General features: G+C 43.0%; 1 protein-coding gene across 4 annotated transcripts in view; it reads left to right on the top strand.

Moving 5' to 3' along the window:
- Positions 1–16,480, top strand: part of sh2d3c (SH2 domain containing 3C) — a 118,857-nt gene extending 102,377 nt beyond the window's left edge. For all 4 annotated transcript variants that reach the window (XM_033048853.1, XM_033048854.1, XM_033048855.1 and 1 more), the window contains 7 exons: positions 292–416; positions 1,119–1,789; positions 2,988–3,103; positions 6,021–6,192; positions 10,173–10,284; positions 11,060–11,266; positions 13,988–16,480. In XM_033048853.1, the coding sequence (XP_032904744.1) occupies positions 292–416; positions 1,119–1,789; positions 2,988–3,103; positions 6,021–6,192; positions 10,173–10,284; positions 11,060–11,266; positions 13,988–14,163 (1,579 nt within the window). In that variant the 3' untranslated portion in view covers positions 14,164–16,480. The remainder of the gene's footprint in view (positions 1–291; positions 417–1,118; positions 1,790–2,987; positions 3,104–6,020; positions 6,193–10,172; positions 10,285–11,059; positions 11,267–13,987) is intronic.
- The last annotated feature ends 708 nt before the right edge of the window (positions 16,481–17,188 follow it).

Genomic DNA, 17,188 nt, shown 5'->3' with positions numbered 1-17,188 from the left:
GGGATCCCCAGCAGTTTACTGTCAAGTTGTGCTCTCTTCAATTTGTAAGCCATGTGAGACAAAGATGGTCAGGAGAAACCTGGCAGTCTCCAGGATCACCTGATCTCCATCTATGGCCAGCTGGCACAATATAAATGAATGCTGGTCTTCAAAATGGACCAGGTTTCACTATCTACCCAAATTTACTCCTGGATTTCGTCTTCTAGAGAGTACGGTGTGTCCTCTTGACAGTTAAATGCTAATTGACAATGCAAAAGAGCTACCATTCAACAGTGTCTTGCCTTCCTACAGCATTCCGTCACCACATCACAAGGATCCAATCCGCAACTTTGCTCTTAGCATGGATCAAATCAAGGACATTCGCCACGGAATGGGCCCAGTGAATGAGATCCCTCTCTCTCCAGAGTACAGCACAAGTAAGTGACGTCAAAATAATATCGTAACTGGCCTTCCAGTAAAATGTTGCCATCTGACACAACAAAGCATTTTACAAAGATCTAAACAGATCTTGAGCATTTGGAGTCATAGAGGAGAACAACATGGAAGCAGGCCATTTGGTTCACCTTGTTTATGCCAACCAAGTGAGCATCCTGGAAACGACCCATTTGTCTGCACTTGGTCCATTGCCCTCTAAACTTTTCCTATCCTTTCCATCTGCAGCTCATGGTAGATACAAATTGCCGTCCGAGTGAAAAGGTTACTGCGAATGTCCATCTTAAATCTCTCCTTACTCACCCTCAGCCGATGCCTCTAGTTTTAAAATCCTTCAAAGAAAAATGTCCCAGCCTCTCCCTAGAACTTAATCCCTCAAGCCCAGGTGACGTCCTGGTGCATCTACAACCTTTGCAACTTAATAACACCCTACCTGTAGCTGGGTGACCAGAGCTGCACAAAGTTGTTTTTTTTTTAAGTTTTGCTTCCGCAGGTGAGAATCACTGTCAGGGAGTCACTTTGGTAGATGCATGTGTTTATGAACCTCAGACCCATGTTTTGATTGTGGCCCTGGATCAATCTCAGGCACTGGATCTGTAACCCAGCAATATGTCAGTTCCATCCGAAAAGCAAAAGGGCTGGGGGTACGGGTATACCAGCACCTAATGTTGTTAAATCTTCCACAGGCTTGAAGCACAAAAGCCAGCTGGGCCGAGTAGCGAGGATGTCGCCATCATCGCCTGTACTCCGGCGATCCAGTGAGCCACAACTAAGCCCAACGATCGGTCACAGTCTGTGTCAGGAGCCCAACAAGGACAAGGCACCAGAGGCTTCGAGTGGACCTCATTGCACCAGCACACATTCCACCCAGTCGCACGGCTCCTCGCAGTCAGACCAGAGGGTTGGCTCGGAGAACTGTGGGGAATCAGAGCACAGCCACTACTGCGAGCTGCGGCCATCTTCGCCGATCGACTGGGAGAGGCAGCAGCTGGAAGTGGCCCTCAAGCAAAGCCAGCCAATGGCAAAGAGCTACGTGGAACGGTTGAAAGTTGAGGAAAATCCAAACATATCTAGCTGGCAGTCGGAGACGAACTTCGGGTTCCTGGAGTCAGAGACGTATCTCAGTCCCTTGCCCAGCTGTGCAGAGGAGGAGGAGGAGGAGGGACAGCAGTGCCATTGGTTCACAGCCCCGGTCATCGAACTGGAATCTTCCTTTCACCCAAACGGTTATAAGTCTCTGCTCATTCCCTTGGAGAACAAGCCACTCGAGATGACCGTCCTAAAGAGAGTCAAGGAGCTGTTGGCTGAGGAAGATGCAAAAACTATTGCCAAACATATCACAAAAGTTGACTGCACGGTAAGAAAATCTAGTTCCAGTGGATTCATCTCAATTTTATTTCATTATTGTGTTGAGTTGTGGAAATAGTAAACCTTTCTTATTAACAAGACTAGTCCAATCTAAGAAAGTCCCATCTAAACAGCTTGTTGGCATAAAATGTTCATTCCCATGTTGCCTTTTCGAATCATCAGAAACAGACAAAGTCCTTCTCACAGAATAAAGACTTGTCATCGTTGTAATGTAATAATTGGCAGTAATTGGCACCAGGAAACTCCCATAAACAATAGTGAAAAGAGGACAGGTTAATCTGTGTGGATGTTTGTAGTCGAGCATTGAATGTTGGGTTCGATAGCCGAGAAGAGGTTCTGACCCTTACCCCACGAGGCCTTGTATATCAGCCTCAAAGAATGGATGGAGCTTCAATTTAAGGTCTCACACAAAACACTGCATCTTCAGTGATGCAGCATTCCTGGAGTATTGCACCAAAGTGCCAGGCCAGGTTATACAGCACAAATACCTCTGAACCCACAATCTCTAACTCAAAAGTGTAAATACAGAGCAAAACAGGCTCCAGAAAGTCTCACAATCTATGCTGTTGGACAATCTGAGGCACGGTGCAAGCTGAAGCACTCCTGGTGGTTTTCATTTACTGAATCTGGGGAGAGGGTTGTTTTTTCACTGAAGATTGTGAACTATCAGTTGTCTTACTGGAACAGTCAGGTAAGGACAGGATCAGTCCCGGTTTTGTTACATGTGCAGCTGAATATTTATCATGGACAATGTCCTGACTCTCAGATTATCCAGTGGCTCTTAGCAGAAACTGTCTGAGTCCTGGTGAGGCCAGAAGAAGAAATGAAAGTGGACTTGAATTGCTTGATTTATTCATCTTAAGCACTGTAGTTGGCATATTACCAGCCTGTTCTAACCACCAAGTTCAATTTGTTCTCTGGCAAAAAAGCGACAATGTTCCTTAAAACTAAGTAAAACATTTTTCAGTGTGTGTATCCACAGTACTCTTGTCCAATTCTCAGAGACAAATGTGTATCCCAAACAGTTGATTGGGAGTCTTGATGTTTCACAAACGCAAGACACAGTGTGGAGATCCTTTTGACAAACAGATCGATATTCAGAGGGTGAATGTGATGCTTGTTACTTGTGGCCATGTAATTGCTGAGAGTGCAAGTTGATTAATCTCCTTTATATCCTGTCTCCACAGGTTGCTAGGATACTGGCTGTTTCTAAGGAGCTGCAGAAGCAGATGGGAGTGAGCTCAGGGCTGGAGTTACTGACTCTTCCCCATGGGCACCAGCTTCGACTCGACTTACTGGAACGGTGAGAGAAGCTGAGAGTCGTGAGGCAAACCACGTCCTGTGTCCTTGGCCGCCTTGCAGTACAGTTACTTTGAAACAGGGTGGCTTCTAGAGTTGTTTCATAAATGTTCTGGCATCAATTTGTAACATTGGGATAATGTCACTGTATTTGAGCCAAACTGCTTGTTGTAATCAGATGGCCATCTCCTGCAGCAAGAATTTGTGCAGAAAATTTCCATTTCATTTACTCTTTTGTCCTGTGGGAAGGAAAAGTATGATAATTTCTTCCTATCCTAAAGGTGCTGCCGACTGCTTGGGTTGTTACATTAGCTACGTAAAATGAAGGTAGACCAGGCTATTCAACAATGAGATACATTCACACAACAATCTAGAGGAAGCACGTGGGGAGCACATGTTGATTTTTAGGTCAAAACCCATTTGTAGGTCAGGAAATTAAAGGCATGATCTGATGTTCCTACCTATGCTTTAATCAGCTCTGAGCAACACATGACCATGCAGCATATGTTTTTAAGTTCCAATCCAGAATGTGGACCACCATTTTGGCTCTAGCTGAGCTGCTCATTTCAGGAGCAAGTTAAAACAAGGGCCAAGTCTGCCGTTTATAGTGGTTATTAAAGGTCCCAAGTCTCAGTATTTTGAGACGACCAAGGGTTAACATAAAACAGGACAGCACCAGAGCAGGCCCTTCAGCCCACAAAGTCCGCCCTGTTACTTTCAAAGGCAATAGTTAAATCTTATTTTACCTGCTGGCAATTTTGGAGATTAATTAGAAGAACCTATAGGCTCTGGGGGCTGCTAACTCTATTAAGTGTTTTACAGCAGCACAGTGTGATGCCCTTACTGAACAGATCTTACTGGGTGCTGAACATTAATATTTAGCCTGCTGGCAGGTAGAATTAGTGCACAGCTGTATATATTAATCTAAAGCAACAAATAGTCACATGTTAGATTCAGTGGCAAAACCTGCAAACACTCTGGGCAGTTTGTAAGTCAATAAAAGTATCCATACACGAATGGTCAATGGGGACTTGGAAGCAGGAAGAATGAAGGCAATGGAGTGTTATGGGGCACTCACAGACAGGATCAGGGTTAGAAAACAGTGAATGATATTTTATGGAGTATATATGACTACATAGTTCTTCTTGAGAACAATTAATGTGTACAAGGGATGTTGCCAGGCCTTGAGGGCCTTGAGCTATAGGGAAAGGTTCGGCAGGGTAGGATTTTATTCCTTGGGGTGCATGAGGTTGAAGGGTGATCTTATACAGGTTTATAAAATCATGAGGGAAACAGGTAGAGTGAGTGCACATAGTCCTTTACCCAGAGTAGGTCAATCAAGAACTAGACAATATAGGTTTAAGGTGAGGGGGGATTTAATAGGAGCCAGAGGATAAACCTTTTCAATCAGAGGGAGGTAGGTACATGGAACAAGCTGTCTGAGGAAATAGTTGAAGCAGGTACTATAACAACATTTAAAACATTTTGGACAGGTACATGGTTAGGAAAAGGTTTAGAGGTATATATGGCTTTTAATAAATGTGAATTGTGATTTTCTTTTTCTATTACAAATCTCAAATTGTGGAGTACTAAGGCAAATAAATAAATGATGGGTCTTTGTCCCAAACATTATGGGCGGCATTGTATGTACCATCTTCTGGGTAGAATAATTGTTCCTTTCTCATCTTAAACCTATGTCCTCTAGTTCTTGGAATTTAGGAAATGGGTGGATAATACATTTCACTCTGCATCAATAGTGCTGAAGTAGAGATGATCGTGATTTTATACACCTTTAGAATATCCCCCCCTCAGCCTGCTATACTCCAAGGAATAAAATTCCTCCTTGGAGTTCTGGTAGGATTTTTATATATCCTTCCTGCTCTCTTTTCAGCTTCTTCCTTATAGTAGGCTGACCAAATCTGAATACTTATTTCATAAATATATATGTGCATAGACAATTATGTGACCTTTTATGCAAGATATAATTTATCAAGAGGAAAGCAAATAAACAGGTTCTAATGGTTCACATTATTTCAACAGGATATATTTGAGTTGCATCTTGAGGCATCTTGGGACGACAGATGACGCAATGGGCTAAGTGTTCGGCTGGCAACCGGAAGGTAGCCGGTTCGAATCCCGCTTGGAGTGCATACTGTCGTTGTGTCCTTAGGCAAGACACTTCACCCACCTTTGCCTGTGTGTGAATGTGTGTGAATGTGTGTGAGTGATTGGTGGTGGTCGGAGGGGCCGTAGGCGCAGAATGGCAGCCACGCTTCCGTCAGTCTGCCCCAGGGCAGCTGTGGCTACAGAAGTAGCTTACCACCACCGAGTGTGACTGAGGAGTGAATGAATAATGCGATGTAAAGCGCCTTGAGTATTAGAAAGGCGCTATATAAATCCCATCCATTATTATTATTATTATTATATAGGATAATGCAGGCAATGGGACCAATGTAGATGGGACATACTGATTGGCATGGACATGTTGGGCTAAGGGACTGATTTCATGCTGTATGACTTTAATTGTCCACAAATGCAGGTGGGAATTTTGACAAGCATCTATCGCTGCAGGACAAGTAGCTGAGTGTTCTTAGAGAGGTCCCCAGGCCAATGTTATTTACTGAACTAATTAGACCGGGGTTGAGTACAGTGGTACAACAGGGTCTGGAAGACGCAAGTGACGGCAGATGCTAGAATCGAGCAACAAACAATCTGCTGGAGTAACTCAATGGGTCAAGCAGCATCTGAGGGGGGAAGGAATGGTCAATGTTTTGGGTTGAAATCCTGCATCAAATGTTCTGCTATTCTCTGCAATGAAAAGTTCTGACAAATAGTCATGATATGCCAGTTTGCTTTATCTAACCCACTGAGTGTCCCCTGCATTTTCTATATTAACCCTGGATCTTTACCTTTTTCCATAGGTTTAATACCATGTCAATCATGATGGCAGTGGACATTCTGGGCTGCACGAGCAGCACAGAGGAGCGAGCTTCCCTCCTGCATAAAACTATACAGTTGGCTGCTGAACTGAAGAGCAATATGGGAAATATGTTTGGCTTTGCCGCTGTGATGAAAGCTTTGGAAATGCCTCAGGTAGGTGCTGGAATCAGTGAGATAGTCTGAATTTTGTATCCTTGTTTAATTATTAATCCACTCTTGGGCCAAGGGTAGAGTGAGATATGTGCTCCTGGACCAACCGCCAACAGTCTGACTATTCCGTTCCCCTCGGCCAGTTGAGGCAGCAAAGCCTGTTAAACGCCCCCAGTCTGACTTCCCCTCTGCCACACTGTGGAAAAAATCTGCTTCCTCACAGAGGGAAATGGTTAAACACTCAACAGATGGGATTGTTGAGGGTAGCAGGGAGTGCAAATCTGGTACCCTCCAGGATATGTGGCATTTGTTCCATCGTTCGTTGTAATAGCATCCAGTTCCAGTGATTTTTTTTTTGTCTTTGAAGGAGGTTTAAGTCACATTCAAAACGACCAAGGAACCATGTTAAATAATTAATTGTATTGTTCATACTTAGCATTCATTACATTTACAATGCCCACAGGGTAACAATATCAGTAGTGCGCTCTCGCATACTACAGTTGATGTCCCATTAAATATATGAATCCATCACCGATGATACTATATTGATCCAAACTCGATTAGCTTGAAATATGAGTGAGGTTTCTCCAGTAAATGTCTTTTGGTGAATTTTTGATTATCGAGCTGGGAGTTGTTCTCGGAATGTCATTGTCAGCTTCTGCTGCTTTTATTCTTGCTTGGAAACAGTTTTTGTTTGGTTATATTACCAGACTTTGCACTCAGGGAACTAGCGTGTGTGAATTCAAACTCTACTACTTCTCCTTATCCATTGTGGTCAGAATATGATTGGTGGTGGACATTGACTGAATAGTTTGACAGGTCGCGGGGTTCCTTGTATCCATGGATCTTCTCACCAATCACCCTCCTGTGGTATTGCTCATCATTTTACAATATGACAATTGATTTACCATGGCTAAGAAACGACACTTCTAATGAGCAGGATTCTGAGGATTTTCCTGGTGCTCTGATGATTCCATTTCATGGCTTGTTCCATTATTCTGTAAAATCTACAAAATCACATATTTTAAACTTACTGAAGCTCCAAACAGAAGGGGAACGCTATGCCTATTCTTTTCATATGCTTATCCAATTGCCAGTTTAAAGTTACAGTGGAATGCGATACCACTATCCTCTGGTGGCGCTGCAGATCATAATAACCCTCTGAACAAAGACATTTCACCTCAATTGTCAATTATTTTTAATCTATAATCTCTGGTCACTGATTTACAAGGAACTGCAGATACTGATTTACAAAAAAAAGACACAAAGAGCTGGAGTAACTCAGTGGGTCAGGCAGCATCTCTGGGGAACATGGATTGGTGACATTTCATGTTGGGACCCTTCTTCAGACTGCCGAATCTGAAGGGTTCAGACCCGATACATGATCTAGACTTCCAGAAGGCTTTCGACAAGGTCCCACATAAGAGATTAGTATACAAACTTAAAGCACACGGCATTGGGTGTTCAGTATTGATGTGGATAGAGAACTGGCTGGCAAACAGGAAGCAAAGAGTAGGAGTAAACGGGTCCTTTTCACAATGGCAGGCAGTGACTAGTGGGGTACCGCAAGGCTCAGTGCTGGGACCCCAGCTATTTACAATATATATTAATGATCTGGATGAGGGAATTGAAGGCAATATCTCCAAGTTTGCGGATGACACTAAGCTGGGGGGCAGTGTTAGCTGTGAGGAGGATGCTAGGAGACTGCAAGGTGACTTGGATAGGCTGGGTGAGTGGGCAAATGTTTGGCAGATGCAGTATAATGTGGATAAATGTGAGGTTATCCATTTTGGTGGCAAAAACAGGAAAACAGACTATTATCTAAATGGTGGCCGATTAGGAAAAGGGGAGATGCAGCGAGACCTGGGTGTCATGGTACACCAGTCATTGAAAGTAGGCATGCAGGTGCAGCAGGCAGTGAAGAAAGCGAATGGTATGTTAGCTTTCATAGCAAAAGGATTTGAGTATAGGAGCAGAGAGGTTCTACTGCAGTTGTACATGGTCTTGGTGAGACCACACCTGGAGTATTGCGTACAGTTTTGGTCTCCAAATCTGAGGAAGGACATTATTGCCATAGAGGGAGTGCAGAGAAGGTTCACCAGACTGATTCCTGGGATGTCAGGACTGTCTTATGAAGAAAGACTGGATAGACTTGGTTTATACTCTCTAGAATTTAGGAGATTGAGGGGGGATCTTATAGAAACTTACAAAATTCTTAAGGGGTTGGACAGGCTAGATGCAGGAAGATTGTTCCCGATGTTGGGGAAGTCCAGGACCACCGGTCACAGCTTAAGGATAAGGGGGAAATCCTTTAAAACCGAGATGAGAAAAACTTTTTTCACACAGAGAGTGGTGAATCTCTGGAACTCTCTGCCACAGAGGGTAGTTGAGGCCAGTTCATTGGCTATATTTAAGAGGGAGTTAGATGTGGCCCTTGTGGCTAAGGGGATCAGAGGGTATGGAGAGAAGGCAGGTACGGGATACTGAGTTGGATGATCAGCCATGATCATATTGAATGGCGGTGCAGGCTCGAAGGGCCGAATCGCCTACTCCTGCACCTAATTTCTATGTTTCTATGTGTGGTCTTCTGACATCCCCATTCTGAAGTCAATGGTTAGTTCTTGGATTCTGTTGATGTTGACTGAGAGGTTGTTGTTGTGACACCCCTCAACCACCTGTTCTATCTCCTGTATTCTGACTCATCACCACCTGTGATTCAGCCAACAGCAGCGGGTGCATTGGCACATTTATAGATGGCATTGGAGCTGTGTTTAGCTACATAGTCATGGGTGTAGAGAGAAGAGCAGGCGGCTAAGCAGGTAGCCTTGAAGTGCACCTGTGTTGATAGTCAGTGAAAAGGAGACCATGACCTTTTTCCTAACGTAATGTAAACAGCATTATAAACATTAGTCCTTCTGAATCTTAAAATGTGATTTGTAAAGATTAAGCATGCCTCCCTTGCTTTTATGATCTACACTATTAAGTATCTCATATGTTTTGTTAATTATCACATTAACTTTTCTTGACACCTTCAGTAATATACAAAATCTCATTTGCTTTTCACTATACCACGTCTTCAGAACAATGGCATTTAGTTCATATTTCCTCTCATTTCTCCCTCAGAGACTCGCATCACACCAAGCCCAATTAAATTGCATTTGTCATATCTTCTACCAGGGAAAAAGTGATTCACAGTCTTTTTCCCCCAAAACAGAGAATTCTGAACCTCGAGTGTAAAGGATTAAGGCGAGAGGGGAGAGAGATTTAAAAAGGACCGCAGGGGCAACTTTTTCACTCAGGGTGGTTTGCACCTGGAATGAGCTGGCAGAAGAAGCGATAGAAATGGATAAAAGTACGAGTTTCAAAAGACATTCAGACAGATATATGGATAGGAAGGGTTTAGATGGATATGGGGCAAGTGCAGTGTGCCATCTTGGTAGGCGTGGACAAAGTGGACCGAAGGGCCTGTTTTGTACTTATACAGCTCTACGACTCAAATATCTGCCTTATGATCAGTCTTTATCTTCCTGAACTATGCCACTACCTGTTCACTGTCGACAATACTATATTATCCTGAACTTTGCCATTAAACTCCTTAAATCCAGCTTCAGTTTGTATCCATAATATCAACCCCCCACTTGCTACTTTGCTGCAGTTCACCGCACCTCTTTATTGTTAACCATTTGCCTCTAATGTCCACAAGGACTCACCAACAGAAATACCTAAAGCTGCTAATTTGTGAATAAATCTGTAATGTCATACTTTATCAAATATGTTCTTAAAAATATATACATACATCGATTGCACTGCATTTCTTCACTTCTGTTACCTCAAAAAGTGAATTCAATCAAGCAACCAGTATCAAATTCCCCTCTGAGACAAAGCAGTTTCATGACAGGTTACCCACCATGAAATAGTCCAATTCATATTAAATCTGTATCTTCCCAGTTGCAACATTTATTCACCGCAAGTTTTTATTGTAGATTTCGAGGCTCGAGCAGACATGGATGGCTCTTAGACAGCGACACACTGAGGGGGCGATTCTTTATGAAAAGAAGTTGAAACCCTTCATGAGGAACATGAATGAAGGAAGAGGTAAGACCCAGAATTTCATCCATCAGACATGTTTGTTATTGAACTGTTTTCATATACTGAAAACAGTCTAATAAAGGGAAGGAGAGAAAATTATTTTAGTTAGACAACACACCTATTCGTTGCCTATTTCCTTCGCTCCATAGATGCTGCTGCACCCGCTGAGTTTCTCCAGCACTTTTGTACACCTTCAATGCCTGGTGGCATTGGTCCATGGTGGCAAGTTGACCCCCAGCTAATTGTGGGATTAAGGTCCAATGGTCGTTTAGTGCCTCATCTGATGATGCACAAATGAGATGCGAGGGATTATAGATTTGAATGGATACAGATCCAATATCAAGAACATCTCTTAATATGAAGATAAGACCATTATGTGAGCGTTTATGAAATAAATGCCTTTGTAAACAAGCTCCATCCTCAACTGAATATTAAATAAATTATTGGTGATATAGGAACAGACCAACAGGATGAAATGCTCCCCTGTGCAATGCTAGTGCCCCTGAGAAATAGGTTTGAGACAGGGGAGCAGTTGCTACAAAGTCAATTACTGAGTCAAAGGGCCAGGGGGAAAAACATTGACAAATATTTAGTGATTTTTTAAATCTTCTTTTATGGATCAGAATATTTAGCAACTGATTAAATGAATGAAGTAGAAATTGTAATTAGGCAGGTAGTCTGTGGTAAGAGCAGGATTGGTGGAACTTCTCAATCTGCACATCTCATTCTAATTTATTTAGCTTTCTGAGTTTTATTGAAACGTTAACTATCTGCCTTTCAGAAGCATCTCCATTGACCAACACCACCTTTCCTCACGTGGTTCCTCTCATCACTTTGCTTGAGCGTAATTTGGCAACGACTGAGAACATTGAGCCATGGGAGATCAGCGACAGTGGCGTCGAGGTGGTGATGTCACATCTGGAGGCTGCAAGAACAATTGCTCAACACGGGGGGCTATATAAAACCAACGCTGAACTGAAACTACAAGGTAAATACTTAGAATACTCTCTCTCGCTGAAACAACGAGTTATATTTAGCATCCATCAATAATCTCTCTCGTCCCAGTTATCCCCTCTTTGTTCTAAAGGCTGTAAGATCTGCAGGGTTCAAGCCAAATGCCCACCCAGGTACCAAGTCCAATCTTTACATGAACTTCGACAGTGACTAGCTGTTTAAACACTGTACTGGCCTGACCTACGCGTCTCCTATTGTTTCCCAGCATTGGGCACTGTGAGGAACCAGTGTTGGACTTTTCTTTCTTACTGCTTTGACTCAGGCTGCTGCATCCAACAGTGTGATCACTGCCACCTGGTTGAGGACAGCTCATGTGACCTTGGCTAGAGGCCCAAACCGATCAGTCCCAACCCAAAACATAAATTGTCTATTCCCTCCACAGATGCTGCCTGACCCGCTGAGTCCCTCCAGCACTATTGTGTTCTTCTCAAGGTTCCAGCATCTGCAGTTTCTCGTGCGCCCTCATTGATCTGTTTAGTTCAAAGCCACGTTTGCTTTGAAGGCAAAGTGGAAAGCAGATAATGGCAGGGGAGGATGTAGCTACACACACACACACACATTCTGACTGCTTTTGTGCCTTGGTCCAGTGTGGGAGGAGGGGCTGGGCTGAACAGATGGTGGTTATTTTGTCATGGGAAAGGAAGGAAACCCCTATCACAAGGTTATCCTGCACAAGCCTTTTAGATGGTTACAAAACACAATTGGCATGAAGCCAAGAGCAATTTGTTTGTCTGGTTTGGGGAAATAGTGGAAGCTGGAGGGGGACTCAAAAGTAAGACAATATGCACACATATTCCATTATTATTGCGGAGCAGCTGTCAATACATTGCAGGTACCCTGACCCTATGAGACTCGGGTTTGGACAAGATCCAAGCTGATAGGTTTTAAGAAGGAACTGCAGATGCTGGAAAATCGAAGGTACACAAAAATGCTGGAGAAACTCAGCGGGTGCAGCAGCATCTATGGAGCGAAGGAAATAGGCAACGTTTCGTCCTGAAACGTTGCCTATTTCCTTCGCTCCATAGATGCTGCTGCACCCGCTGAGTTTCTCCAGCATTTTTGTGTGCCTCTGATAGGTTTTAATATTGGTGGTAAGGTTTTAGCTAGCTGTAAACTCAGAGCACAGAGAATGCACTCACTTCAGTTCAGGGAGATGTGTGTGGTTGTCGGACATCAATCATCCCAGCCCCAGGACATCACTACAAGATTTCCTCTGGGTACTGTCCTAGACTCAACCATCGTCTGCTGCTTCATCAATGACCTTCCACCATTATAAAATCAAAGGGGATGGAGTGTGGGGATGATCACTGATGCCTGCACAAAGTTCAAGTCCATTTGGAACTCCTCATCAAATGAAACCGTACATACCTTCAGGCAACAAATACGGGCTGTTAAGTTGCAAATACCATTGTTGCTACAAAGTGCCAGGCCCTGACCATCTCTAGCGAGAGACAGTCTAACCATGTGCTCTTGATATTCAATTACTTTACCAATGCTGCGTCCTCTACCTCAATGTCCCCCGGGTCACCATTGACCAGAAACTCATCTGCCCCCACCACATAAATAAGACGGCTACAAGAGCAGGAATGTGGTTGGGTGGGAAGTGACTGTGGGGAGTGACTCGCCTGCGCCACAAAGCCTTAAACCGTGTACACAGTGCAGTCAAGGGTATGATGGAACATGCTTCCCTTGCGAAGATGAGCGTTGCTCGAACAATGCTCAAGAGCTCAATACCATTCAATCCATTGTGTTTAAGAAGGAACTGCAGATGCTGGAAAATCAAAGGTACACAAAAACGCTGGAGAAACTCAGCGGGTGCAGCAGCATCTATGGAGCGAAGGAAATAGGCAACGTTTCTGAAGAAGGGTTTCGGCCCGAAACGTTGCCTATTTCCTTCGCTCCATAGATGCTGCTGCACCCGCTGAGTTTCTCCAGCTTTTTTGTGTACCTACCATTCAATCCAGTTGTTTGGCACCAGATTCACCAGTCTAAACATTTGTTCTCTGCACGACTGGTGCACAACCTCAGCAGAATGAATCGATGTTTCTCATTTCTGCTACTCACTCAGCACCTCTCAAACCTACAACTTCACCTACCTAGAAAGAACGCCCAATGTTGGGCGAGTCCAGAACCAGGGGCCACAGTCTTAGAATAAAGGGGAGGCCATTTAGGACTGAGGTGAGAAAAAACTGTTTCACCCAGAGAGTTGTGAAATTGTGGAATTCCCTGCCACAGAGGGCAGTGGAGGCCAAATCACTGGATGGATTTAAGAGCGAGTTAGATAGAACTCTAGGTGCTGGTGGAATCAAGGGATATGGAGAGAAGGCAGGCACGGGTTATTGATTGTGGACGATCAGCCATGATCACAATGATTGAAGGGCCGAATGGCCTCCTCCTGCACCTATTTTCTATGTTTCTATGTTTCTAACTGTTCAACAGATGCATAGGAATATCACCCCCACTGCTTCCCCAACCACGTCATACACCATCATGACTGGTACATCACCGTTCCTTAATCATCACTCGATTTAAATGCCCCAAACTAACTTTCATGGATAATAAAAGACTTTTGTTTTAAATTAGAGCAAGTTGAATGATCTGGAACACCATTTGAAAGCAGATGTTTACACCATCCTAGCTTTGTTTTCAAAGCAAGCTCACCACATGACGTCACACTCTCTTTTGCATCCCGCAGGTTTTCAGGAGAATGAGCAAGTTCTTGAAGTCTTCAAGACAGAGTTCCAAATGCGGTTGCTGTGGGGCAGCAGAGGAGCAGGCGGCAGCCAAGCCGAGCGATACAAAAAGTTTGACAAGGTCCTATGTGCGCTGTCGAACAAGCTGGAGCCTCCAGTCCGTCACAGTGAATTGTAGCATGGAGCAAACATCTTCGCAAGCCTGGTTAAGGGGATCAGTAAACAGGAACTTCCTAGTATTGTTCTTTTCTCATTCACTTATTTCTAGAAATCCCATCTGTTTAATGGGCTATCGTAAGTCATTGGTAATTCATGTGTGCACAGATTCATAAATAGAAAGAGATGGGCATGGATTACAAACGTTGATTAACCGTTATAGATCTTAGAAACTATGACAATCTCGGACTTAGTGCTTTGATAACGTTCCTAATCATTTATTGCCAAGCAGTATGGATCAGAATAGTCCACAGAAAAGCATGTGCAAAATGTAATCTCATTTCATCAAGGTGAACATTGAGGTGTTACAGAGGGTGAAAAGGAACTTTTCTTTTAGACTGGAGAAGTGGGGAGGAAACTCAGCAAGCAGTTGCAATCCAGTGAGTTTTACTGGGAAGTGGACCTGCATTTGAAATTGGATGAAGCCAAGATGCTACTAGCTTACTGGGACTGACGGTCAAACCTGTTTTGAACAACAGTCATGTGGATAAGGTTCTGGAGCCCGAATTGGCACCTTTTAGAAGAGGAACTAAACCACAGTGGAAAACTGATAAATCTTTCAAAAGGTAACCAAACCCAAAAAGATTTGCACTTTTTCCAAAAAAAAAACTAACCAACAATATTGCAATATGTAGTTATCTAACATCTTGAATGTGAGGAAATGATAGCTGTGAAAGTCATGGTGCTCCACTGCCTAAAGGAGATCTAGTCAAATGATGCCTCCGAGATCTAAATGACTAAAAAATCAACAAAGTCTTAATGAAAGATGGCAGGCAGCAATCCTTCAGAGGCAAAACTAGGGTTGTTTGGTTTGTTATCCATAAAATAACATCTGACTGTCTCACTGTGTTAGCTTACCGGAAAATTATACTGTGAGATAAGTTAGGGGTAAGATGGCACATCAGCACTCGATACCCAATACCACTGTATTGGTGGGAAGGGTAATCCCAGAATAATTGGCATCAGTAACACCATGCACCCATGTCAACCCAACCGGGTGCAGTGTGAGAGGCATCTCATTTTTGAGATGGCTTGGAGCTTTCTAATAGCAGAGAGCACAATCTGCACTCTGAAGGCAATGCTGAGGAACAGAGAGTAAAGATATACACAGATGCTGCCCATTACCCGAGCAACTAGATAGGAAGCAAATGTTTAGCTTCCAATCTTTGTTCAGTGACCTTCCCCATATGTGAAACATTGATGCCTTGTATGCTCTCCAACCCTCTACAACTGGACTTCTTTGCTTAAACTACTTTGAAGAAAGTTAAACCCAAGGACCCAAGCATGCACTTTCAGGAGGGAAAACAGAAGACATGCCATGGGAGGGAAGACTTTGGGGGGGGGGGAAAGGGTTGTTGCAAAAACTGAGTAATTGTACTCTTAAGTATCAGGATACTAACCTTTCCTCGGTCCTGTTGGACTCCTGCACATCAAACTGTCTTTCATTGAAGGAGTAGAGAAACTCAACAATCTGGAATAGACTCACTCTTTTGTAGCTTTCTGGCTTAAAATACAGAATTTAACTTGAAAATATGTCATTACCAGTGTACTTAACAGTGTTAGTGAATAAGGTTAGGGTTAGATGCATAAGTGGTATATCTTACTGCTGAAGACAATGAACTCTGTAAAAGCTGAAGACAGGCCTTCACCACAGTGCTAACATTTACTGCTATTCCCAAGAGGTTCCTTTGGGGGAGGGGCCAGCATTATTCTGTTTCTGAGACAGATGCTGCCAAAACTATGCTTTCCGAGTCGCATACAACACACCATAACAAATGTTTAACAGCACTCCATTTGGCATTGGCCACGTTGAATGGCACAACAAATGGAATGCAGGTGCACAGATCCAAACAGACACAACCGAATAGACAACAGTAATTAATACTGTACATGTCCAACACCAATCCTGCATTAATTGCCCAAAAAAGGAACATACCTCATATACGTACTAATGTGGTCCTCAGGCCATCTAATTACATTTATGTTTAACCGCAAAACTCTTCAGTGTTCTTCTGCTTTTGCAACAATGGCACAGTGTAAATAGAAACAGATGTATATAATCAATATGTCCTTACATAAAATTGTCCCATTTGTTACAGAATATAATCTTGGTTGTTTATGAATGATTTCATTTGTATTAAGATGTGTATGAGCGAAAGTAAGTGATCGTACAGTACAGTATGTCATTTCTGACTTCATTGGTGCAATTAAAATAATTTTTTTAAATATACGTTGATTAAAAGTTGAGAAATGCTAATAAATTGAAAAAAATGAGAAAATAATAGTTTATGGTTTTTAATCATGAAATAGTTTATCCTTTGGTTAAAGTTCTTGATGTTTCAATTGGTAGCTGCAAGTCCCAACAGTTTAATTCCATGTCTGTGCTGAATTAGCACATCTTGGAGCACTAATTATTTTGGGAATAATTCCCATGTAAAGTGACAAATTTAGTATGATCACTTGAGGTGCTTTAAAACCCACACCCTAGAGTAAGAGGCCACTTTCAAGAGAGGAGAAAAATGCTCGCCAATAAAAACTGACAGGAAGATGAACGCAGGTATTTCTTTACCAGTCAGATTAGGTTTATTAAGCGTGGTTCATTAAGTAACGTTATTACCACCTTTCATAACTGTTACCGCTTTCAGTGACCTTGCAGAAGCTGTGCGACAATTATTAACACCTAGAGTTAGCTGGCCAAGCATTATTTGACAGAACAATTCCCTTCAGTTAACACACTCCAAAAGCCACCATTTTTGACGCAAACTATTGACCTTTACCTGTTGACAGTATTTGAGGGAGGGGGGGGATGATGTTTAGCTTAAGTGATTCTCCGCAGACTCTTCCACCTTGATGAATATCAGTACAGAGGAACACAAAACTCTTTCTATCTTGGTAACCCAGCATTGAGAGCTCTCAAATCATTTACAGCATAGGTCAAACCGCAGAACTAAAACCTTCATCCCTAATCTTCATCATTCCCCTTACTT

This window comes from Amblyraja radiata, chromosome 32 (genome assembly GCF_010909765.2).
Source record: "Amblyraja radiata isolate CabotCenter1 chromosome 32, sAmbRad1.1.pri, whole genome shotgun sequence".
NCBI classification, from domain to species: domain Eukaryota; kingdom Metazoa; phylum Chordata; class Chondrichthyes; order Rajiformes; family Rajidae; genus Amblyraja; species Amblyraja radiata.
The sequence above is the reverse complement of the archived record's forward strand: the minus strand, read 5'-3'. Positions and strand labels throughout refer to the sequence as shown.